The 24,687-nt window shown below is 46.6% G+C and overlaps 7 protein-coding genes across 7 annotated transcripts; 4 read left to right on the top strand and 3 right to left on the bottom strand.

The window, feature by feature from the left end:
* Positions 1-1,739: 1,739 nt before the first annotated feature.
* Positions 1,740-3,395, bottom strand: CTRU02_212422 (C6 zinc finger domain-containing protein; the record flags this gene model as incomplete). The annotated part of the gene is made up of 4 exons (XM_070205836.1): positions 1,740-2,505; positions 2,531-2,655; positions 2,739-3,022; positions 3,092-3,395. The coding sequence occupies 4 exons, from the start codon at positions 3,393-3,395 to the stop codon at positions 1,740-1,742; spliced, it is 1,479 nt and encodes a 492-aa protein (XP_070060649.1).
* Positions 3,396-4,032: 637 nt separating this feature from the next.
* Positions 4,033-5,783, top strand: CTRU02_212421 (cytochrome p450 61; the record flags this gene model as incomplete). The annotated part of the gene is made up of 3 exons (XM_036726948.2): positions 4,033-4,198; positions 4,254-4,404; positions 4,472-5,783. 3 exons carry the CDS (start codon positions 4,033-4,035, stop codon positions 5,781-5,783), a joined length of 1,629 nt encoding a protein of 542 aa, XP_036581192.2.
* A 667-nt stretch (positions 5,784-6,450) lies between these two features.
* Positions 6,451-8,820, bottom strand: CTRU02_212420 (fungal transcriptional regulatory protein; the record flags this gene model as incomplete). Its single annotated transcript, XM_070205835.1, has 6 exons — positions 6,451-7,151; positions 7,215-7,504; positions 7,564-7,794; positions 7,896-8,474; positions 8,537-8,605; positions 8,678-8,820. The coding sequence occupies 6 exons, from the start codon at positions 8,818-8,820 to the stop codon at positions 6,451-6,453; spliced, it is 2,013 nt and encodes a 670-aa protein (XP_070060648.1).
* Positions 8,821-9,548: 728 nt separating this feature from the next.
* CTRU02_212419 (major facilitator superfamily transporter) lies at positions 9,549-11,553 on the top strand (the record flags this gene model as incomplete). The annotated part of the gene is made up of 5 exons (XM_036726950.2): positions 9,549-9,755; positions 9,831-10,296; positions 10,352-10,863; positions 10,924-11,033; positions 11,091-11,553. 5 exons carry the CDS (start codon positions 9,549-9,551, stop codon positions 11,551-11,553), a joined length of 1,758 nt encoding a protein of 585 aa, XP_036581194.2.
* A 1,082-nt stretch (positions 11,554-12,635) lies between these two features.
* On the top strand, positions 12,636-13,329 carry CTRU02_212418 (extracellular serine-rich protein; the record flags this gene model as incomplete). Its single annotated transcript, XM_036726951.1, has 3 exons — positions 12,636-12,705; positions 12,762-13,143; positions 13,197-13,329. The coding sequence occupies 3 exons, from the start codon at positions 12,636-12,638 to the stop codon at positions 13,327-13,329; spliced, it is 585 nt and encodes a 194-aa protein (XP_036581195.1).
* A 2,664-nt stretch (positions 13,330-15,993) lies between these two features.
* CTRU02_212417 (monooxygenase) lies at positions 15,994-17,140 on the bottom strand (the record flags this gene model as incomplete). The annotated part of the gene is made up of 4 exons (XM_036726952.1): positions 15,994-16,226; positions 16,284-16,687; positions 16,745-16,838; positions 16,897-17,140. The coding sequence occupies 4 exons, from the start codon at positions 17,138-17,140 to the stop codon at positions 15,994-15,996; spliced, it is 975 nt and encodes a 324-aa protein (XP_036581196.1).
* A 4,131-nt stretch (positions 17,141-21,271) lies between these two features.
* CTRU02_212416 (cytochrome p450 pisatin) lies at positions 21,272-23,005 on the top strand (the record flags this gene model as incomplete). The annotated part of the gene is made up of 4 exons (XM_036726953.1): positions 21,272-21,470; positions 21,537-22,534; positions 22,607-22,744; positions 22,799-23,005. 4 exons carry the CDS (start codon positions 21,272-21,274, stop codon positions 23,003-23,005), a joined length of 1,542 nt encoding a protein of 513 aa, XP_036581197.1.
* Positions 23,006-24,687: the final 1,682 nt, after the last annotated feature.

Raw genomic sequence — 24,687 nt, 5'->3', positions numbered from 1 at the left:
GACCACACCAAGAAAGAGAAGAAGTAATGTAGCGGATTGGCCAAGAAAGGAACTATTGATAAAGGTGCATCTGCCGCAAGGTGACGAAGACCAATAGTATGGCTGGGGAGGTTGGTGACGTCGGACCAATTTTCTAGGGCCGGCCCCGCTGGCGGAATAGCTGGAGGTGGGGTCCCGAGATCAACCTAATGTAGCCAAGGCAAGGACAACATCCTGTGGGAGAAGTAACTAACTGATGTGTAGATCAAGCTGGTTTCAAGGTATCAGGTGTTTCAAATGGGAAACTTTGAGAAATCACATACATGTTGGCAACATACAATAAATGCATCAATCCTAAACCATTTGCCAAGTTGCTAATGTCCACATTAACCAACAAGAAACCACCATCGCAGGCAGGTTATAAATTCCTTACCTTTGAATTTGAGCGGGGGAAACTTTACACTGAGAAAAATACATTCAGATTTTGGGTGGAACTTGATCATGGCTATATTTGGTAGAGACTAGCGTGTTACCCCGGATTTGCCGGTCCGAAGGGATGAAGTGAAGACTGGAGGAAGGTTTAAAACTAGTGGTAAGGTTATGCCTACTCGAGCACAGAAATCCAATCAGCTGGTTTTGAAATATCAAGAATCTTACTCCCTTCCTTGCGTCATGAACTTCACCTCAGCTGGACCCTATAACGCCGCCAAGCATCGTTGGCAGATCGCAAACATCACAGCCTCAAACTCCCATGCAAATGTATGCCAAGGATGCGGTTAGAGGCATGAAGGAAGACAGCGTCCAATCAATGCCTCCCGTGTTTGTAAAATCCATCACATCTGCCTCCACCTTTCCGGCATCTCGCTTAGTCGGACCCCGAAATAGCTTGGCAGGCAGGCAGGTTCATTTATTGCGTGCGCACCAAGGCCACTCGCGTGAAGGAATGTTGCTGCTGTCACATTCAGGCTGGTCGACGGCCCCACGATGAGTTGGCCACCTACTATTTGAAGAAGTGGCGGGGCCGATTGAGGCCAGATATCCATTTATTCGACAAGGGCTGGGCATCGAATTGCAACTGCCGAGTACATGAGGGCAACTTACCTACCTAACTCAGACACTATGCTGACGGTCTAACCGACACGAAGGCCAGAGCATAATAATCTTCTGAACTTGCAGCTTTTAAGTATCACAAGGTATCTCAATTTCTTCAGATTCAAGTAAATCGACGATGACAGGCCGTGCAATACAACAGTTCCTATCATCGGCTACGGGACCTTTGAGAGCAATCAAGGAGAGACCTAGAGAACTTTCCTACTTCAATAACCAGATGAAAACGGCGTGGGGCTTTTCAGGTTCGAGTCAAGTGCATAGGTAAGGCACTATGGTCAATGCAGATACATCACCCCGCATCTAAAGCAATATTTCTTATAAGAAAGAATACGGCTACAGCAATATTAGTCTGAGTTTAAGCCTACCTTGAGGTAGGTTGCTGGGAAAATCGTCTGCGAGTGTGTACGTTATCATCGAATCCGGGCTAGGCTGTATAGAGTACGGATTGTTCTTCGTTCAGAAATTACGCCAGGGCCGGAAGCACTAACCAGAATGTTCACAGATGAATCAAAGCTAAAAGTAACGAGAAGGGTTTTATTATTGTTCATGATGTCCTTTGCCTTCCTTGTCATAGTCCACATGACTTGCGTCAGCAATGTCGAATCCCCAGAAAGCCACAATCCTAACACCAAGAAGTTTACAGTGTATCTTTATCGAAATCCTACTGCTATTGCATTTGTTGAAACTGGCACAAACAATTTTCGTGATGAATCAAGTCCATTATCCGAGCCGAAAATAGCATGCCAGTGAGGACTGAAAATATCTTCGCCCTGCGGCGTCTCCAACCACAATACGTTTTTGATGTGAACGAGACTTTCATCCCAACTTTTCAACTCAAGAGAGGTAACTACCTCCAGTGCCGTTTCAACAAAAAAGTGGTATTGAGAAGTACCAGTTGCTGCAACCATCCCGATGGCGCAAAACCAGACATCGAGTGAACTAGATGGTTGAGGGGTTAAACTACGTTGTTTAAGTTGTTCCATGAATCTGGTGACCATGGCATTTAAAATGACTGCATGTGAGTAGTACGTTGGCCCGTGAATGGTGAACATGTATAGAATGATAGCATAGCGGATGCATTCAGTTATTGGTGATGTTGACGCAGTTGTTAAGTTTGGCGCTGAGAGTAAGAGTCGGTGTATCACGAAGCATGTCAGGTCGTGAAGCCGTGTTGTTGGAAAGGGTGTTCGCCGTGCCCTTTGAAAGACATTACGAAGACGGTAAAAGACATTTTCGACCGGATAGTCGACATTGAGGTCGGTAAGGTTGAACAAGTCATCATCAAGATGGTTGGCCTCCAGCTGCCATTCGGGGATGGGAGGTATGCCATGACCGACACCATCATCATCTTGTGTTTCGAATTGAGGATGACCTTTGACGATCATTGAAACCCTTAGAGGCATTTGAATGGCAATCTTTCATTTGGGAGAAGGTTACTTACCAGCTCACCATTCTGGCAGTTAGCGGACTAGTTTGTCTCACTGAGTTTATTCCACCTCTGAGATTTACAAGCCTTGTTGCTCCGTCTACATGCATTTGGCTAATCTTGACATTTCCTTTCCCAAACTACAAATAAGAGGATTCAGCTATACGTTCAAAAAGTCATGGCAAGCTCAACGGTCATCGGTGTGCCTGATTGAGAGACTTACTTCGATAGCTGCAAGGGTAATAACGGAATTCATAGTCCCGTCTTGTAAAGCTAGTGTTGTATTTTCAACCTTTCGTCTAAGTAGCGCCACCGAATCGGCCATGAGGATCTCGGATGCTTGGAAGCCCTTTTGAGCAAGTAACTCTTCATCTAGGCATGCTGTCTGTAATGAGACGTGAAACAAGGCAGGGTCGCCCAGAGCAAGCGGCCACCAAGAGACGAGGAACGGGTTTGAGCTTGCGTTCAAGTCGAGAGGGTAGTATTGGAAGGCGATCTTGTGTCGAACTGAACCAGTGAGCTAGGCCCCTAAGCAATAAAAATCACTGGGAAAACACCCGAAGAAAACGTACGTACAGCTATGGATAAGACGCTGAACATGCTCCCTAGGAAGTCTCGTCTGGGGATATGAATCGAAGGGGTCGAGCGATCCGAATCTGTAGCTGGTCAAAGCGCCAGATCCATGGTGATGCCTCGCAGAGTTGGTGTCATTCGACCCCGGAACAGCCGGCCGTGGCGGCGCCGGCGCCGTCAAGGGTTCGTTCACATATACGCACAGGATCTTGCGCTTGACGCAACGCGAACAGCGCGGTGTGCGTAGATCGCAACTGTGTTTTGATTTGGCACACGTATCACAGGACCGACGGAGAGTTTGACGCATTTTTGTGTGAAAATGATAAGGTATGACTTCGAAGTCAGAGTAAGCAAAGGAGAAAGTAAATGTGTACGGTGGAGATGGTCTGAGGATGAGCCAAAACCCCGTCGAAATTTTGTCCAAAAGAGGACTAGACTCCGCTGGGTGTGTCGGTTGTCGTGGCCGTCTGCACGACTTTCGGAGACTAATCCATAAACGGTAATCTGGCGTGTCCAGGTACGATCGTAACAAGCATTTGGGAGCTGATATCCACATACCCTTCTGTTGAAGGGAAAATGTGGCCTTTGATTGGCCAAGATCAAGCCAAAGAGATGAAATCCACACCACTGAATCGTCCTAATTGGTCACAACTTGGCCCGTGGATTTTGGATCTGTGAGATTGGGCATTGCAATGATCCGAATCGTCGTATCACCAACACCAGATTCACGGAATTGCGAGCTAACTAAGTCTCAGAGTGGTTAAGACTCCCCTTGGTCTGGAAGGTTGTGTGTCCGGGGTAAAGACCACTTTTTGGTGGTCCAACCAAATGCTGGCTTCTGCCAACCCGAGGACCATCTCATCTGGTATAAGAAAGACATGCAGTGCCCCATTTTCTCCTTCGACCAAGTAATCGTACGTCCACACGTTCCTAACTCCTCAATCATGTCTGCTGAGGTCGTCAGTAGCACCGCGGGTCTGTCCCAGTCAAACCAGACATGGAATCCGAGCCCTTCACAGTTGCAAAATGTCATTCCTGCATTCCTTACCGGCTGGTCAACATGGCAATACATCGTGACAATTCTGTTAGGAGCGGTGGTATATGACCAAGGTACTCACTCTATGAATTCACGTTGGAAAGATGATATCAAGCTGACACGAATTAGTCATGTACCTTAAGCGAAAAGGTTCCATTGCCGGCCCAACTTTCAAGATTCCCATCATGGGCCCATTCCTCCAGGCAATCTACCCAAAATTTGAAGCCTATCTTGCTCAGTGGGCGAGTGGACCACTAAGCTGTGTATCTGTTTTCCACAAGTATGTGCTTCCACACTATCTGAATAGCATATTGCAAAGCCACCCCCGCTTACCTGTTTTTTTGCAGGTTTGTTGTCCTCGCCTCTGATCGAGACCTTGCCCACAAAGTCTTTAAATCGCCCAAATACGCCGAACCATGCTTGGTTCCTGTCGCAAAAGACATAATCGGCCACAAAGCATGGGTCTTCCTTCAGGGAAAAGACCATGCGGAATACCGCCGAGGGTTGGCTCCTTTATTCACCAACAAGGCACTGGCTACCTATCTCCCGATCCAAGAAAAGGTTCTGGCAGATTACTTTGAGAAGTTTGTGGCTGCCAGCCAAGCCAATGGCGGGAAGCCGTTGGAATTCATGGCACTGTTCCGCGAAATCAACTGCGCCATTTCGTGCCGCACCTTCTTCGGCGACTATATTTCCCAAGACGCCGTTAAGAAGATTGCAGACGACTTCTACCTTGTCACTGCTGCTCTTGAATTGGTCAACATACCCTTGTCGATGTATGTTCCGTTTACCAAGGTGTGGTGGGGAAAGCGAGTAGCCGATGCCGTCCACGTTGAGTTTGCAAAGTCCGCCGCTGCTTGCAAGGCGAACATGGCAACTGGCGCAGAGCCCACTTGCATTGTGGACCACTGGGTACTGCACATGATGGAATCCAAAAGATATCGCGAGAGGCTTGCAGCGGGAGAAGCGAACGTGGAGAAGCCGCCCAACGTCATTCGCGAGTTTACAAACGAAGAGATCGGAGAGACACTCTTTACCTTCCTGTTTGCCTCCCAGGATGCTTCTAGCAGCGCTACGACTTGGATGTTCCAGATCCTCGCTCAGCGACCTGATGTTCTGGACCGCTTGAGAGAGGAGAACCTGGCCGCGCGAGGCGGCGACAGGAACAAGCCATTTGATCTTCCTATGTTGGAATCTCTGACCTATACCAATGCAGTCATCAAGGAGCTTTTGCGTCATAGGCCACCCGTCATCTTTGTCCCATACCTCGCAACCAAGGATTTTGCAGTCACCCCCAACTACACCGTACCCAAGGGCTCCATGATTATCCCTTCATGCTACCCAGCCCTTCATGACCCGGAGGTTTACCCGCACCCAGACGTCTTCGACCCTGACCGTTGGATTACTGGGGATGCTGAATCGAAAACCAAGAACTGGCTTGTCTTCGGATCAGGTGCCCACGACTGTCTCGCTAGGAGGTATGTCCCATTGTCTATGGCGGGAATGATTGGTAAAGCGGCACTTGAGATTGATTGGGAGCATCACGCTACGGAGAGGTCCGAAGAGATTAGGGTTTTTGCCACACTCTTCCCTATGGTAAGTATTTATCATGTGCTATGGCTTTCTCTACATTGTTGTGCTAACTCATTAATCATGTAGGATGAATGCCCGTTGGTATTTAGGAAACGCCCTTGAAGCGCAACATTTTGATGTCCGGGGTGGAGGTTAGGAAACAAACTAGGCGTTGTGTCGATTCTAGAGGTTAAGGATGATAAGAAAGTGTTAGAGTATTAATAGTAATATACAATGAACAAGCAACAAGGAAAAAAGTAAACTACAAAATCGATCGTTTCTTCTTGATAAATGGCAAAAGGACTTCCTATTGTTGCTGCCTTCTAGATCTGCAACTGTTGTCATCATCCCGGTTCATGCATCATAGAATCACCTTCAAGCCAGCCACTGATATAAATGGCCCTGTTTTAAGATGTAGTCCGCAGCGCTCAAAGAATTTCAACAGTCTTCATCACAACTTAAGGTTGAGACTGCTTGCATGTATATCAACCGTATCTGCATCTAGTCGTTCATCCAAAGAAGCCAGGGTACTGCAACTTTTAGAAGAGAAAGTGAGTAGGCCACAGAGACACATGTGTCAATAAAATTGCACCTGGATAGTCAATGAATTATGTGAACAAATGCATGAGATGATTTTGAAGCGCTCTCCGTGGCTGCTCGAGATTTTCCAGAGAAGGACAACTCCAATGACGACGCAGAATTAGCGCACAAAGCCAAGTTCTGCTTTTTGGTATTTAACCTATGTTGAGTACTGTTACTGGGGTATCAAGTTCGCCACGGGTCCTATTCCCTCTGTTGATGACATCATGTCCGGGTTAAACTGAGGGTCAAAGTTGAAGGAAGACATTCCATTGAGCATCATTTGCTCCCAAAAAACCTGTTCCATCGACAGATCTATCGGCCAAGACATGTTTTCATCCGAAACCGCACCTTCAGCGATATTGGTAGCTTGTTCCACCGGAAGCTCTTGCGGGACTGGTGCCACCTTGCTGATGTACCACTGTCGCATCCATCTTGCTCGATATGCGTAGTTTGACCATCTGGACGTATTGTCTTCGAACAAGCGTCGCTTCTGACCCTCAATCAGGGCAAAGTTATCGGCTTCTTCGAATCTCTCCATGACCCTACGTAGGTTTTCCGCATGATCTATCTTGCGTCGTGCGAGTGTCACATCCCAATCATGCGACCCATCTTCTAGCAGCAGGCGGGTGGCTGCCAATATGACAAAAGCCGTGTTAGAGACTAGGACAAAATTTAGGTATGCGTATGATTCAGCAGGTATAGTATTGAGAGCATCCATGGCATCCTGGATAGACTGCAGACAGGTCCACAACGCCTCAGCTCTGCTGTAAATCTCTGTGAGATGGTTTGTTTCCGATGGGGTTACTGCCCGCATTGCTATTGCCGGCTCGTAAACTCTCACAAGAAGAGTCAAGTATTGGGACCAAATGAAGGCTGCACAAACTTTTAGCTTCTCTGTAACCTACTCAATCTTGTGGCTGTCAAAACTTTGCTTACGATTTTGCTTATTTATAGCAATCTCCTCGGATGGAAGACTATCCATCTCCTTGCGTAAGGATGACAGAATCACACCATAGTGCTCCTTGAACAGAGGGATAGGATCTTCTTCTTCTCTTTCAAAGACTGGAAAGACCGCACGAAGGCGGTCAGCAACACGCTGCATGCGGATCAAGGCAAGTAAATTATCGTCAGTTGCAAGCTCTCTTGCTTCCCGGATACTTTTGCAACACTGTGCGATTTGTGTTGTGTAATGAATTTGAGGAGGTCTCCGCATTGACGAGCCCACACTAGAATGATTTTAGTCAGAAACATATGTAACTTAGACATTCCCAGTTGGAGAGCGTACCTAGATGCAACAAAATAGCCCCCGGCAATTGCCCTTTGCTCTTCTAGACTTGGCTTCGGTGGATCAAACTGCTTTCCTTTGGTTATGACAGTAAAGGCATCTGATCTCATGTTCTTCGGCATCCAGGATAAAGGTCCGACGAATTTGTTGAAGCTCATGTCGGAGACCAAGCCGATGACAAGCGACAACAGGCCATTGGCACTCATACCGGCCTGAATGTTAATGTCACCCCTAATATCAAGACGGTGTCAGCCAACAGAATTCATGGCTAAGAAAAGAGTGCCTTCTCTTAAGAAATGGTTTTTCTTTCTTTCTAAACTCACCATGCTTGACAGGCATAGTAAAGAAGTAGGCCTTGGAGATATTCCAGCTTTTTCTCTCTGTTGACAATGATGTGAATTGCCGCATGTTTGCGAATCCAATCATCAACTAGCTTCTGAACAACAGCACTTTGAGGCACTACACTTTGAATTATGCACCAAAAGAGAAATCTTTTCTCCCGGTGAACATCGATGGCAGTGGTTTTGAAGCTAATTGGTACAAATGGAAAATGAGGAACCATTCGAGTCCGGTAGATGTTGAGATATTCTTCGGCTTCTTGAATGCTAACAGAGAGCCCCGGGACTAACTGCAGGGAACCGGGCGATGGTCCACTGTCTGGGCTAGAGAAGGTGTTGCAATCCGGACTGGAGCTTGCAGAATTGGATTGCGAGTTTACTTCGTCATTCAAGGGCGGAAAATGAGCGCTGGCACACGAAAGGATTTGGCGTATGTGGTGCTCTTCGTTTCTGGATGCAGTTGTCTCTGGAGTCAAGGATGATGATTCGGGATGCTGGGGTTGCTGTTGTGATTGAAAAAGGTTGACCAAACCGTCAATCTTCTTTTCCAATTCCGTAACTCGGCTATAAAATTCATATTTAGCTCTGATACAAGGGACATTGCTGATAATAGTCCACCTATGATGATGACCTACCTGGATTTCCCTCTTTTTTTCCTGGGAACCTGCTCTGGCACCTGGCACCGGATACCTTGCCGTAAACACCTGAACCCCGTCAGTCTCTTGCTTCAATTCTCTTGCCTGTTTGAATAAACTGAAGAAGAGATGCGTGTTTACCTTGTGCATGTGGTTGCCTCATCATTCCTTGTGGCTGGTGGCCATCTACATCTGATCTTAAGCCGGGCGCAGGTGGAGCAAGCTCGGAGTTTCTTCGGGTTAGAAGCGAACCCCGACGTGCTTGTCTCGTCCTCTGGTAACATATTCAGGACCCAAAACCCGTGTATGAACGGACCGCGGAGACTTGGTCGTTATTTTCCCAGCCGACTGAAAACTGTGGGCAAAAAGTTGTGAATGCTGTGTCTATTGATAACCCAAGCATGCAAAAGCCGGGCGTCGGAGCACTTCTTAAGATCCGTAGGTTCGCCAACTGCGTAAATGGGGGCATTTGATTGGATAGCTAGCGAGCTGTAAGCACGGAATCGGACAGCATTTTATTTTCCGTTATCCGTCCTCCTACGTCAAGCCTACACATGGTCCCATTTTTACCTCCGGCTTACAATATCCGACTGAACCAATGTAAGCACTAAGAAAGACATTAGCCTCTACGCTCCGTGCCTACGAGTGTACTAGATCTTTTGTCAGCGTAGATAACGAGAATCCAGCGCCTATCATAACCGCAATGTGGATACAACTCCCTGAAGGCCATTTCTCCAGGCCTGCACATAGACTCGTCATTAATCACATCGGTTCACAACTTAGTCCCCGTATAGGCCGATGTGAAGAGGCAGACAATATCTTCAAGATGAGATATTACCTATACATAGACGGCTCTTTCTGTCTGGGCAAGGAACTCAAGATTGGACGCCATCAGCACTATTCAAATCTACATATCGAATCAAACAGGATAATTTAATTTTTTCGAACAATATCTTCCAGATTGCATCCTACCGAAACGATGTGCGTTTGTGGTTATAACAAGCAACTTGTCATGAAGAAAACTGCTGATGACATGAATCTATCTAGGCCATCAAACACTTTAACACCAGTAGGAAGCCACAGCTCGCAAATTCCAGAGAAGGAAGAGCCAGAACCGAGAATTCAGAGACAAGATGATGTCGTACAAGTTTATCCTAGCGGGCCAAGACTTGCAGCGATCACTATTGGCCTATTCCTGGCAATTTTCTGTTTGGGACTGGTAAGTTCGCCCCTCTTGCCAAAAGGTTTCCAGGGAGGCTTCTCTTGCTAAAATCTTGCCTTATTTGATTTGCAGGACAGGTCAATCTTGGCAACAGCGATTCCCAAGATTACGACCGAATTCAATTCACTATCTGATGTCTCGTGGTATGGCTCAGCGTATCTCTTCACGCAATGTTCCTTTCAGCTTTTCTTCGGCAAGATATACTCCGAATACAGCATCAAGTGGATCTTTCTCATCGCGCTTGCTATTTTCGAAGTGGGATCAGTCATTTGTGCTGCTGCTCCTAACTCTGCTGCCCTCATCATCGGTCGTGCGATTTCCGGAGTCGGAGCGGCCGGACTGATGTCTGGAGCATTGATTGTAAGATTTGATGTAATTATCCTCATGGAAGATGAATTGACAGAGGCCCAGATTGTAGCAAAAGCTGTCCCGCTTCATAAACGCCCTACGTATACTGCGACAGTTGGCGCTGCTGCTGGGGTTTCCCAGGTCATTGCGCCAACATTAGGCGGTGTTTTTGTCGACAAGGCAACATGGAGTATATATTTCCTCCAGATCAATCATAAGAAGCGGCACTGACTGAGATAATGCAGGGTGGTGCTTCTGGATCAATCTTCCTATGGGAGGAATAACCTTCGTCGCTGTCCTCTTGTTTCTCAACTTGAACGGTCCAGAACAGCAAAGCAAACAGACGTCCGGGTTCAAGAGTTTCTTCCGAAAGTTTGATCTCATGGGAACCCTGTTCCTGATACCATGGGTCATTTGTCTCTTACTTGCTCTGCAATGGGGTGGAACCGAGTATGCCTGGAGCAACTGGCGAATCATTCTATGCTGGTGTGTCTTCGGACTGTGTTTGCCGCTTTGGGCATTCATTCAGTATCGCAAAGGGGAGGAGGCTACAATCCCTCTCCGCATCATTATCCAGCGAACAATGTTTTGTGCGAGCTGGATGATACTTCTCTTGTTTTCCTTACTGTACATCAACATCTACTACATTCCGATTTGGCTACAAACCGTCAAGAACCACTCGGCCTTTCAGAGCGGTGTTGACCTCCTCGCATCATCGGCTTCCATGGTTGTCGCCACAATTGTGGCTGGAGCTCTTGTAAGTGCAAGCACTAACAATCTTTGAGAATAGGACCACTGTGTGTTGACATCTCATCAGACAAGTCGAATCGGTTATTATGTTCCGCAACTCATCGCGTCATCTATCCTTACCTCTGTGGCCGGTGGCTTGATCTTTTCTTTCACAGTCCACACTAGCACTGGTTTCTGGTATGGCTAGTTTCCACTCTTGTTTTATCTTTTATGCAATACTAAAAACTGCTTCAGGGTTGCCTCACTCATCCTAATGGGATTGGGTGTGGGATTGGGCGGTCAGCAATGCATCATAGCCGCACAAACAGTCTTTGAAGGGGGCGATATCGCCCTCGCCACGTCTGTCTTGATGTTCTTGCAGAGCCTTGGAGGAGCCGTGTTCTTGGCAGTTGCTCAGAATATTTTCAGCTCCCGACTTGTCTCTGAACTCCACCGTAACGTGCCCAACGTCAATCCGGCTGTGGTGATTGAGGCCGGGGCATCGGAATTGATAAGCTCGATGAGAAAAGTCTATCCAGAGTCGATAGATGGGATCATCGACGCCTATAACAAGTCCCTTCAGACCGTGTTTTTAATCGCCACCATCTTGGGGTGCCTGACCGTGTTCGGGGCCGTTTTCATCGAGTGGAAGAGCGTCAAGAAAGACTTGCCGGAGTCGGAAGAGAAACACCCGGCGGACGGAGAAGTGGAGAAATAAAGCATCGGATACTAGAACATAAGGGAGCAAGATCCTCGACAAGACCCCAGAGACTTAAGATCAGAATATGGGATGGGAATGGACACTTGTGGTAATAGATTCGTCGTCTCGACACGACTACGACATGTCAAAACTCCCGTCAACGTCGAACTGACGGCAGATTAAGCCCAAAACTCTGTTGACGTCAACGTCAAACTTGTCTCCCACGCGCGTGGGTAAAACATTCTGAGGGTTGCAAGGTCACCATGGTGTGCGTGTTCGTGATTGATCTGTGCCGATCTCCCGCTACCTTGGCTCTATCCCTATCGGCGTTCGGAAATACCCCATAGCAGCCGACGAGGTGAAGTCAGCGGGCGGCCAACGCTTTGTTGGCGTTCGAAACGACTCCACAACCGTTTCATCCGTACTTGTTTCTTCTTGTTAGTCTTGGAGAATCAAAAGGAGGCTGAAAGGCAGGAGTGGGACAGAATCGCTTGCGGTATTCCGTTGCAAAATTTGTCGTCCAATCTAGGCAAGCCTGGCACATCCAGACAGTTTTGTGACTGGCTACTTTCCCCTCCTCGTTAAAGGAGTAAGGTTAAACACCCACCCTCTTGTGTTATCTTCTGCCTAGGATTCTAATTTATAAGCAGAGCCATCTCGGTAGAGCGTGCCGCCGAAGAAACGAAACATGCCACGTTTGAGGTACTGGACAAGTCTCATTGGACAGCTCGGTCATCCCATCTCTCTGCTGCCCCAAGCTTCTGATACCACCCTTGCTGGCACCAGTGACTGGCCGTGAATAACACCACATCCGTCCCATTTCAATGGCATAGTCGGTCTCATGATCGAGAGGTGTATGCCCAGTGCGGAAGGTTACGAAGAAAGCTTCGCTAGACCTAGCTGGTATTGGCACGATGGTTTTTACCCCGAGTTCGACTCGGGTTTGAGGTTCTGCAATGCTGCAGAGGCGGCATATTAATATCACGTAGATTCCTCGACTCTCCCGTCCAGATCTTAGTTAGGGGCCACTAAATTTGTGCAGTCGAAGTAGCATTTCACTCTAATAATTATTCTCAAGCACACAGGTAACAGCCATCATCATGCGTTTCAATACCATCATCGTATACCTTTCGGCTTTGGCTGGAGTATCGTTGGCTGCTGCCATCGAAGGCAAGTCTAGAACAACCAGATTTTCAAATCACAACATTGTGCTGACCAACCTCTAGAACGCCAGGCACCACCAGCGCCAGCACCTCCAGGTGCCGCCCCTCCAACTCCTAAAGTTATTCCTGTAGTCGTTGGCAGTCCTACTCGCGAGAAATCGTTGTTATTCTACCCGGAAATTGTCAGGGCAAATCCCGGAGACATCGTCCAATTCCAGTTCTGGCCCAACAACCATACCGTTACTCAAGCAGCCAACCCCCAAGCGCCGTGCCAGCCCTTGCAGGATCAAGTGCCCACGGCAGTGCATAGTGGCTTTATCCCAGGCGTCACTGACGGCTCCCCTGTTGGCACCTTCAACGTACAAGTTGAAAACACTGAGCCGATGCTCATGTACTGCGCTCAAGGGATGCACTGCCAGCTCGGCATGGTTATGATTATCAACCCGTATGTCTAACCAAGCTTAAGCAGTCAAGAGGACTTTACTGACAACATTATAGTAAGGCGGATGCGGATGTGCAGGCATATAGACAGGCCGCCCAGGGGTCGCAGTCCAACGTTCCGGCGAAGAACATCGCCGGAGGTTCTCAAGGACGCATCCCTTCAAACCTCGCTGTCCCTCCAGTTGTTTAAGAGAGAAAGAAAGCATCTTCATGCATTTGTAGCGAAGATTTACTCAATACAATGTGAATTTGTCCACACACTGCGCCTGTCGGCACGTTTCATCGAGTCTACTCAGGATTTGCGGGAATATCGGGCATAATCGTTTAAGGAGGTGGCGATGGCAGTGCAGGGACGTGTGAATGGTGGATGCTTGGCGTTTTGGTTGGTTAGAAGTGAGGTCCAACCGTCGGTGACATCCGATCTCCCATACGTTTTGTATTTATTGAAAGGATTCTAAATACGGATTTCTGAATTTTGAAGCCATCCAACGTTACAGAACAATTTTTGACCGCCGAAAGTAAGACATAGAACCAGCTTCATGTGGAGCGTGAATCTGGATACCAAAATATAAAGAAAAGGGCTCTAGAGACAGCTGTTAATTTCAAGGCGCGTGCAGAACTGTTACAAACGGTACGGTTGGCATCTGTGCGTGTGGCTATGGTGCGGAACGGCGGATATGACATAATACATTTTTCAGGTCCGAAGCTTTTGCTTGGCGTCATAGTTGGCTTCCCTAACCTGGCCGTGACAAAATTTCCCAAAGAAAGAAGAAAAACAAACATTGCAGGCTTTAATAGTTCAGTGGCTCTCTCATATACAATAGCATCAATCTTATTAAAATCAGCTTAGGTGGCGGGAGGGCTCTACCAACAGAAGAAGCTAAGGCTGAGAGACTAATACAGACATAGTAAAGCCGTGTGAAGGGGATTAAAACAAAACTGCGCCTACAGATTGCTTCAGGGCATTTCTGATCAGAGGGGTTCCGGGCATTTCAAAAAGTTTATGTGTAGCTGCTCATGAGATAGGCCGCTTGATCAGAGACAGGGAAATCCTTAGAACCTTGAACGCTTTCGTCGTGTGCTGTAAACGTATTCGCCCTTTTGATGAGGATGGTTGGAGATCGTCTTTGTTATTGGTATAGCGAGGGATCGAAAGGTTATAGCTCTTAACAGGCCTTCTGAAAGCGGAACAACAAGTAACATGATAAAAGCTCGTATATTGGGCTCGTCTGCTACTTTGCTGCCGTGATCTAATGCTGGGAAAGTTACTTGTGATGCCCATGCGATAATATCACCATATTTTTACCCTCATCATACCCCTTCTTAGTGACAGAAGGGAAAGCGAAAATACACACAGCCACCCGGTGGTTTTTGGTAAGAATCCTTGAGGGGTTTTTATGGTATCACAGGGTACCCGTAAAGTGGGATAAACTTAAGGGGGAAAACTAGTCTTGTCTTGTGTCTAGTATGTCTATCTTATCTTCTGAAATAAGTTCTAGTAGAAGTGCTGGAGGAAGTGGCTGTTGGTCTTATAGCCGTCAGTCGGTCTGTCCGTCACGTAGGCAGCCCGGGTGCCAACAGGACTGCCGGTGACGGAGCCACTTCAAGCCGGAGTTCCGGCTATTCCAACAGGTTTTAATCCTGTTGCATTACGACGAAGCGGGCTGCGCAAAATCATTTGGTACCTAGGCCGTTGAACGGAAGCACTATAACATCGTGCAGCAATTAGTTGATTGACAGCAAAGACCTGACGGTTGCTTTAGTATAACGGAAAAGATCCTTCACTTAAGCCTTTGGGGATTGACTTAAGACTGCGATGAGAATTTTCCTTGAACACGATTTTGTTTATCGAAGCCGTCTGGAACTGCATTATGGTGTTCAAGTCCGAAGGTGAACTGAGCCTGGTTTGGTAAATGCGAGAAGTGCGCCAACCAGGGCAGACCCCTTGCCTTAGAAGCGGACAATATCAGGACTCAATCTTATATCTTTCGCCCGGTGTGCCGTTTCACTCAGCCTAAGGTATTTCTTTTCTTGTACTACATACTATCTTGACATGAGGTGGTTACTGTGGCTAGTGGAGCTCTGATACAGCGGTGCCAATCCAGTGTATTGGCTGGTCGCGGGACGAAAGTTTTCGTTGCCGCTGTGGATGGAGTAACCAGGGCTGTAAACGAAATCACCACGCTACCGGGGGTGAGGCAGCTGCAGCCCTAGATTTTAAACAGGTAAGACATTATGGACTAAATCCACATATCCACCACAAAAGTAAAAGGAACTTTAAAGATTAACTTAACTGCCAAGCTGGGGATGGAAAGTATCTTAGACGGTTAGTGGCCGGTGTGGGGCCTTCAGTCTGGAAACACACTTTAAGAGAAAGCTTGATCGGTCCTGGCCTGAGAACAACACCCTGCCCTACTCTTTCAACCATGCCAGAGGGTGTTGGCCTTTTTCAACGCTGATCACACACAGGACAGCCGTCTTTGACCATTTCAGCTCAAACATGATATAGATCTAGAAGATACTTTCGGACAGTAGCACATGGTAGCTTTTTAAAGACCCACAGGCAAGGTCATTTGACGCCAGATGAAGATTCGACTTAGGATCCATATTTGATAGGACTAGTTTCTGAAACCAAGCACCAGGAAAAGGGAATTTGCAGGTCCTAAAAATAGGAATGGAGACCTAACTCCACTGCTTCCATAAGTTCACTTCGTAAACCCCCATGTACAATCATCTTAACCAACCACAAGACATTACATACATCTTGCGCGTCTACAAATCCCCACTAACCATTTTCCAGCCTAAGGTATTTGCAGCAAGGACCTTTTGTGCGTGGTGTTTTGACAAGGCATGCCTAGTATTCGTAGCAGAGACGCGAACTTGTTGTTGTCATCAAATCTCTAACGGTGGCATCCTCGGCAAGTCCGCCCATCAGCAGGGCGTCATCCAAGGAGGCTGCTACTCTCGTATCGCTGCCCTGGACAGCAGCTTGTCCGGTGTAGTCTGCCTGTCTCGCTGCGACATCGGACTGCTGCCATAACCACCAGAGGCGATCGATTTGAGCATGGTGTAAGAAGAAAACAGGATCTGTGCATAGAAGTGTGAGCTTTTAACTTATCACGTGTTCATTGAGCTTGTTCTTACCATTAGGAGATGTAGACGGGTTCATTTCTCCACCGATAGAAGAATGAATTATACCATGGGGACCACCTTCTAGAGAGCCGTGATAAGTGTCGAATGAGGAACTACTCTGCACCTGGTTGACGAATGTTGAATTATAGGCCGTGGCAGCGACTTTTGCGTCAGGAGTGTCTCCATCAATCAATGACCTGAAAAGACAATGCTCCTCGTAGGTATATTCGCTAGGGTTAACGCCGAGGTACGTCGGCCGCAACTGTGAGAATGGGCCGTCGTCAACGCATCGGATGGTCTGACCACTCCTCAACGTCTCCGTTCGCGAATCGCTTCCGTCCCCACCGATTCCCAGGGTCGAGGACATAATGGGAGACTGAGCCAACTTCTGGACATCCTTAGTCCAGTCCCAGTAGCTGCAAGATATCAGCGATCAGTCGTTCTCAGTCTAGAAAGGTTAGGGCATCACCTACGTTGCAGCGCCATTGTATCCGCATTCATGCAACGCGTTCTCGTAGACTTGAGTAAAGTAGCGGTGCCACGGCAGAAAAGCAGCCACATTGTGAACTATCCCATAGACGTCAGCATACATGGATCCTAAGCTAGGATACCAGCATTTGCTTACTGATCAGATTGTACTTGTGGTGCACATAAGCAAAATCATCGTACCAAGTCGAGTTGAGACCCAGCTTCGAAGGCTTAGTCTTCAAACACCACACAGCATTGATGTAGCTCTGCTGAGATTCGGCTGACATTTCTCTCCATTCCAACCTCTTGACGGGATTTTCGCAGCCAGCCGTATCTCTTGGACGAGGAATACTGGCAGCGGTGGCAAGGCCAGTGAGCGTAGCAAAACGAAGGACCAACATGTTTGAACGAATGGTTTAAAATGAATGACTTGGGGAAAAGAAAGACTGGTCTGCGTGAGCATGTATGAGAGAATTTTTCAAGGGAAAAGTCTGAGATTTATAAAATGTCTCTTTCTACAAGGACTCAAAAATCGGTGTAGTCTTGTTATGATGGCGTCAAGATGCTGACCCATACACTCCATAATCATTTAACTTGGGTATCCAGGGCTTTGAAAAGTCTTCCGATTACCAACTAACCGCGTTGAAAGTTGGTGAGTTTTTATGATATCCCAGTCACATTTGGACTCCTGCGGCTTTCCCAGACGTCTGATGAGCTAGGCGATGTCCGTACACGAAGTAATGTAGGTGAGCACCGATGGCCTAACGCTGAGCATACCAGCGTGTATGGGTCAAAAGACGATACTCAACACAGGCATCACGCCCATCATATCCACAAATGCACACATTACATGTCTTTTCTCCACTGTCACTCAGTAGACGCTGTCAGCAGATTGCATTCTGGTGTGGGGCTTTCGTATGCCGAGTGCCAACGCTAAATCCATCATCCCCTAATCCACGTCAATTAGTCTTCTTTAGGCTGGTAAAACTTGACAATACGAACGGGGCTGGCCGTTAATTAATGGTAAGAAAGATTGCCAATGCTAAGGTAATCGGCTATAACAGTGACTTGGCATCTTCTTGCAGGGTTTATTATCTATCTCTCGCGGTTGCTGTGGTGAAGTGTATGAACAATGAGAGATCTAAGAAGTTTCAAGAGTGCTTCATTCGAATTTCATCGGCTCCGCATAATCGCTGTCTCTTTCTCACCTTTAACGGAAAACATTCCGCCTACGATCGCACACCGCCCGCAGAGCTCCCGTGTATCTGACTGGTCTGTGAAAGTAAAATGTTGACATCCCAAACAGCTGCCATCTTCATTTCGCTTTCCACCGAAGACTTTAGTAGGTTTGCATATTCCTCAAAACTATTTTTGCACATCAGTCAAAAGATGTCAACAAATATGCCATTATCAATCTTTGCAGTCGAAACCTTCCGTTTGCAAGTACGTTCGTCAAACCCTCGACACCAATGGGTCTAATACGAGCCTTTTCGTTCATCTCTTCCATTAATAGAGGTTTCTCTCATATTAGGATCACAGCTCTACAAAAATACGGGTCAAATACGAACTTGTTAAAGCCGCTGCTGGTCTCCGCCAGAGCGCCCCAGAGTCAACAAGTGAATACAGCACACAGAGGCCCGCTATTGGCCTCGGCATTTTCTCTAGACGTGGTCATTGCTGGTGAGGTACAGGAGGTGTCTCAGGTAATCGTTCGAAGGTACATTCGGAGTGCCCCTAGTTATCCCATCGGCTGTCACAAAGCAACTGGTACATACCAATCCGTTTTGGAGCCCATATTTTTTCAATTACTAACCAGATAGTGCTCATCATTCGACCAAAACCGTGCTATTAAAGTATAATTTGCTATTACCCCATATGGCTTGTATCCGCTGTCTTGCAACAGCCGATGGGATAAAAGGTGTTTGACGCAGTGCATATCGAGTGTTCGAGTGGCCGACATATTAGCAAGCAGGATACGGATGACTCCATTCACGAGCAAGGCCCCATGACCATCTGAAGGGCGGTAACTCTTGACGGCCCATCAATTTCACCTACACCGCCATTGCAGAGTTATCAAGGCGAGATTAAACGGGGAAAAAACTGTACCCTTCCCTGAGTCTGACAGAAAAGATATTGATAACCACCATGATGAGCACCGAATCTGCATTTTTCCAACTGTGTTAGGTAATAATTGGTCGGTGATATGTCTGATCATCGAGCTAACAGTCAATAAGGCTATAAAAAATTCGCTCTGCTCCAGGTTTTCCAGCAGACCCCAAGCTTATGATCTGTCCTGGCGAGAACTGGTCTTTTGCTAGCCAAACTTACAACTTGAATCTTTGTCTCACGTTGAACTTTCTCATGGGGAAATCATTTGTCACTCAAAAGCATATCATGTGTCACCTCAAAGGTCAACCTGACTAAATCAGCTTTATACCACTGGAAGTCTCTAGCCATGGTCTTATGCTGGCCGTGGGGTTTGAAAGGTTTTGGCAAAAGAAAGTGGTGCGGAAATTTCATGTACCAGGAAAGGCTAAGCCTTTGCTGGACAAAGGTGATTGGAATTCAATCCCATTTAGGTTTCGTCAATCATTTTTTGATGGTAGACATGTCTGGATCTGTTGCTGATTACGCGCGTCGCAAATGAGAAGACAATTCCCCAATCACATTAACTACATTGTGTGCTCAGAAGCGTGCTTGGCAAAGGGCCAAAAGGGTAAAACAACAAATTGATGCTTTCTACTATCTCAGCACATGTACACATGTATTAATTGTACGTGTAGAGGCAGTTTAATCACATCACATCATAAACCTGTGAGACACCTTATGATCAGAACCTTGCGACATTTACAAGCTTTTGTTTCACGTCAGCTCACAGCTCTCCCAGTAGGTTGATTGACAAGACAATCAAGGCTTGCAGTAGCGCGATAAAACAGTGTCTCCCAACATTTCAGTTAGATCGATTTGTGTATGATGTTTCCTTTGCTACACATGGACTTCAAGTACCATAAAAAGAGCGTAATTTACCTAAGAAGCCCATTCACAGCGGGTTCAGCAGTACCACTAACCTTAAGCAGTGCAATTGAAAAGCCGTATTTTCAGAGCTATGTAGCTAGTGATGATGAGACGTGGATCACTAGGAACCGTGATAATATCACGGCTGCTACTAGGATACCGACCGTCGGCATCAACTGTGGACGGGCCTGCCGTAGCTATTGGGTGTAATACAGACTGAGTCTTAGTTTTAGAGGATACGCTAAATGTATAGTAGACTGTATCAACTCTTATTTACGTCTTTTTTTGTCTCATTTTGCCTATGGTATATTTTTTCAAGCTTGGCGTCCAGTACGAATGCCATCAAACAAGTCAGTGTTATAGTGCACTAAAGAGTCTTCCAGCCTTAAAACTTCAGAATGCAGTTGATCGGTTGATAGTACCAAGTATAGGCCAATTTCACAAGCTCAAGCATCTAGGAATGATTGCTAATCTGAAGTAATCTTTCTCGGCGCCGCGTGACTGTCTCGCAATAGTTGAGATAGAACAATTTCGGAGGCAATATGTGCACCAACTCTTTACAACACTCTTGTCCCGATGTTCCCGCTCATGCGAATCTGTTCACTGACAATCTGGTCTTCATAACTGGCGCAAGTGAAAGCAGCATTCAGCTGAGAGAGTGAGGCGTTAAAACGCTGCCAGTACGAGAAGATCCACGAAAGATGAACGATAGACAAGGAGAACGATTAAATGCCATAGCTAAGCTGACACACGTGAGGAGCTAAATTGTGTGATACGAATAAAACACCGGCCCCAGTCTCGAACAATTTGCCACTCCTACAGACCGGTTCAAAGCTGTTATTCCGGAGGAGACCACCGCGTAAAAGTGGATACGGCGCGGTCCTCGGCCTCGGACTTCTCAACTAGTCCGTTATCCACCTCCTTCCATGCATCATCAAGACAAGGCCTTCTGACAATTAAGGGGCATTGTCAAAAGCATTTTGGAACGATTTTTTATTTATTTTTGAGACAGAAAATCATTTCTTCGGCTCTCTTTCAAAGCCATACATGAAGATGGTGAATTTAAGGCCGAATAGACGGCCTGATCAATGAACGGTTATTTTGAAAGCGTGCACTCAGACGACGATTTATGGCCAAATCAGCCCGCGATCCAAGCATGGGTTGTGAGTTACGCGATACTGTTAATCATTGGCTTTGATTCGGTAATTCATCCCGTAAGTCCCCAGGTTCGAATTGGTTTCCGTCCTTTCTCTGATGGAGCTGGTTATGACTCGTCCTCCCGGATGGGCCAATTGTTGATTCAAGCCATACGCCTTTACGATGCTGACCACCCTTGCTGATGATACGCCAATTGAGTATGTGTTAATGCCAATGCCGATCCTACCTAGGTATGAAGTACTGACTTCCCCTATAAAAGGCTAGCTTGATTGTGCCTGTCACAAAACCTTTCTCCATGATTTAATGACGTCCTACAAGCAGTTCATTCAGTTTGGAAGCCATTCTCGAGCTAAAAGAAAATGAATATCGAAGTCATATTGGCCTTTGCGGCTGCCGCGCTTCTCTTTCACACTGCAATTTTGATACTGCAGTGGCTACGATCTCCCTTGAGGTCTATACCAGGGCCTCTCTTAGCGCATTTTACAGACGTTTGGTACTTCTTACGGCTCAAACAGGGCAGTTTTGAAAAAGTCAATCTGTCTCTGCATGAAAAATATGGTGCGCTTCGTGGCAATGTTTGTTGCTTTAGTTCCAGTCAGCTAATCAATTGGTAATTGATGTCAGGTCCTATTGTGAGATACGGTCCCAATCGCTACAGTATCAACGACGCCGAAGCAAGTAAAATGATATATGGTCATGGCACACAATTTCCAAAATCTGTATGGTATTCCGCCTTCCAGCCGAACGAGAAAATGTGGAATATCTTTTCGGATCAGTCCATAAAACGCCATGCCTACAACCGGCGGCTTTATACCCATGCCTTTTCGATGACGTCTCTCGTCAGTTATGAACCTTATCTGGATGAATGTGGCGAAATCTTCTCCCAGAGACTGTTGGAGTTCTCAAAGTCAGGGGCTCCCGTTGATCTTGGCCACTGGTTTCAATGCTTTGCATTCGATGCGATTGCGTATGTCACATACGGTAAACGTTTTGGCTTCCTAGACTGTGGTGTCGACATCGGTGAGGTTATCAAAAACTTGGACAACACCATCGCTTATTCGACTCTTGCTGGAATATATCCATCTTTCCATCGGTACATCGCGCCACTTCTCATGAGTATAACATCAATTACTGGGTCCAACCGGATCATGTACATAATGGATTTCACACAGGATCGGATCATGGAAGAACGAGCTTTTCCAAAGTCTGTTATCAACTGCAACAATGAAACGGGAGGAGCGGAGGTCAACGAAACATTTTTGACGAAGTTTTTGGCTAAACACTCCGACGGCCCTGATACTTTCACCAACTACCATGTTCTAGTTGGATGTGCAACCAACATGTCTGCTGGCTCAGACACTACTGGTATAAGCCTGTCAGCTATTTTCTATTACTTGTTAAAGGACCCAGACTGTTTAGAGAAGCTCCGTGCCGAAGTTCGCGAATTTGAGAACCGGGGCGAACTGTCGAGAAATCCAACATTCAAGGAAGGACAAAATATGCCGTATCTACAGGCTGTCATTAAAGAAGCATTGCGTATCCACCCAGCAGTTGGCTTGCCACTGGAGCGGGTCATACCTAAAGGTGGTGCTACGATGGCAGGTCGTTTTTTCCCTGAAGGCGTGAGTACCATCATATGCTTCTGGATCAACAACGCTACAGACTTCAGCTAATATGTTTCCCTCTCGGTTTAGTCGGTTGTCGGTATCAACAGCTGGGTCCAGCATCGCAACAAGGCTCTGTATGGCGAAGATGCGGAGCAATTTCGCCCTGAACGATGGCTCATTAATGATGAAGAACGGCTGGCGGCAATGAATCGCAATTGGATGCCGGTCAGTATAAGTCTCATTTCTCACTTATTTCTTCAACGCTTACTTTGCTTGTAGTTTGGCATGGGCTCCAGAACATGTTTAGGCAAGAACGTGTCAATATTAGAGATGACGAAGCTAGTCCCTAGGCTTGTCCGTGACTTTGAGTTCAAGCTTGAGGGAAATGTATCGCAAGTTGGGAGCTCTTGGAAGACCGAAAATGCTTGGTTTGTGAAACCTCGAAACTTTTGTGTCAAAATGCAACCTAGGAAGATCAACAACTAGCGAAGGTGGTCGCTCTGGTTTGGTTTTTAGTTACCATTGCGGTGTATACGAGTCGTTCATTTTTTGGTTGCTTGAGACTTTCAGGCTTGAATCTTACGAATCATGATATTTAATCAGGTACTTCTTTGCACAGTCAATCATGCCAAAATCATCCATGTGCGATTTGTCACTTTCGCTCAACACATTACTGTACTTCTAGTTGTGCTTGGTGATAAGCATTCCATATAAAGCGGCTAATTTGTCTGGGGGCTCTACCAAGACCAAGTTTGTTTGCGTATTGCCTCTGCACTATCCTGATCCAACCATTACGGCGTTTTCTATCTAATGTGTATATAGGTACCTCATCCGATCTGTCTTTGGGAATCTCTATTCTTCTCCAGTTCAAAGTTTGTGGTTGTCTTACAGAAATCGGAAAAACTAACAATCGTGCCAACCACCGCTTCCTCAATCGTAGAAACTTACCAGAGGTAGGTGTGTCATCTTCTGGTCTTTCAAACTTATCTTGGTCACCACTAGGGCTTCTACTTCAGTGTGTGCCGCGATTAGTTAGGGACCTGGTCCAGTTTTACTGTTTTGCTATTGACTTCACCGCGAAAGAATAAAGCAGCTGATACCAAGAAATGAAACAGATATCAGCTTTATTCGTTATATACGTATGAATTTGAGCGGTGACATTCATTCGTAAGAAGCATGGTTATGTATAGTCCCAAAAGCGAAAGTGGGCTAGTTGAGAGGCAAAGGACAGCACACGCCGGTAATGTGATGGGTCCACAAAAGAAAGGGATTTACGGTGAGATATCGTTTGGCGGAGTCTGATTGTTTCTAGGGGCAAATCTAATCCAATGTTCCCTGAGACGTCCCTACAGATCAGGCTTCGACTGGGATACACCTGCCTTGGAGCAATGAGTAGAAAGCTCAGACATTATATCTGTCCTCCCTTACCTAACTGCAAGCTTTATTGGAGCACACTCTTACTTTTGTGATTGTCTCTCGGCGAGGCGGGAAAGATTTCCTACTTCCTTATAACTTATTGTCATTGGTCCTGACAGTCAAAAGCTATCCAATTGTCGAGATGTTACAGTAAAGACAGTATTTGTACTTCATTTTTGATGTAGGCTATGGATTGATGATTTACAATTCCTGAAGGTCAAAGAAGCCAAAATACTATGCCCATTGAAGTACTAAGTCTAAACTGCGATTTGGAAGTGGTAGCGTTCACGACATTTGAACTGACGAATGTGGGAAGAAGTAACAATTCACCCTGTCATTCCGTCTTTGCAATCCTTCGGATGTAAAAAAAAAATTGATTCCCCACTCTGTCATTGAGATATGGGCGCAGTTCCACTTTTAGGACTCGGCCGACAGAAAGTGTCTCAGCATGACAACTTGTGAGGTCGATTCACCAATATATTGGTGGGTAAGGCATCAACCCGTGGAATGTTGGGTGGCATTGGACCAAACGGCTTTTCCCCAGGCGCCTCGTTGTCCGTGTTACTCTTTTTCTTCCAAAACATTTAATGGAGTCGCTGAAGTTCCCGCCACTCACAATCATAAATATTTGCAGGTTCGGCATATACCCTCCGCCCAGAAAGTTGACCCTGCTGGTCAATGCATGCCAAGAGCTCGAGAATGGGGGAGTGAGTGCAAAAGTCTGGCCGCCAGTTGCTCGGCGCTTAGCTGTC

Source organism: Colletotrichum truncatum (genome assembly GCF_014235925.2).
Source record: "Colletotrichum truncatum strain CMES1059 chromosome Unknown Contig_0008, whole genome shotgun sequence".
In the NCBI taxonomy this organism is placed as follows: domain Eukaryota; kingdom Fungi; phylum Ascomycota; class Sordariomycetes; order Glomerellales; family Glomerellaceae; genus Colletotrichum; species Colletotrichum truncatum.
The sequence above is the reverse complement of the archived record's forward strand: the minus strand, read 5'-3'. Positions and strand labels throughout refer to the sequence as shown.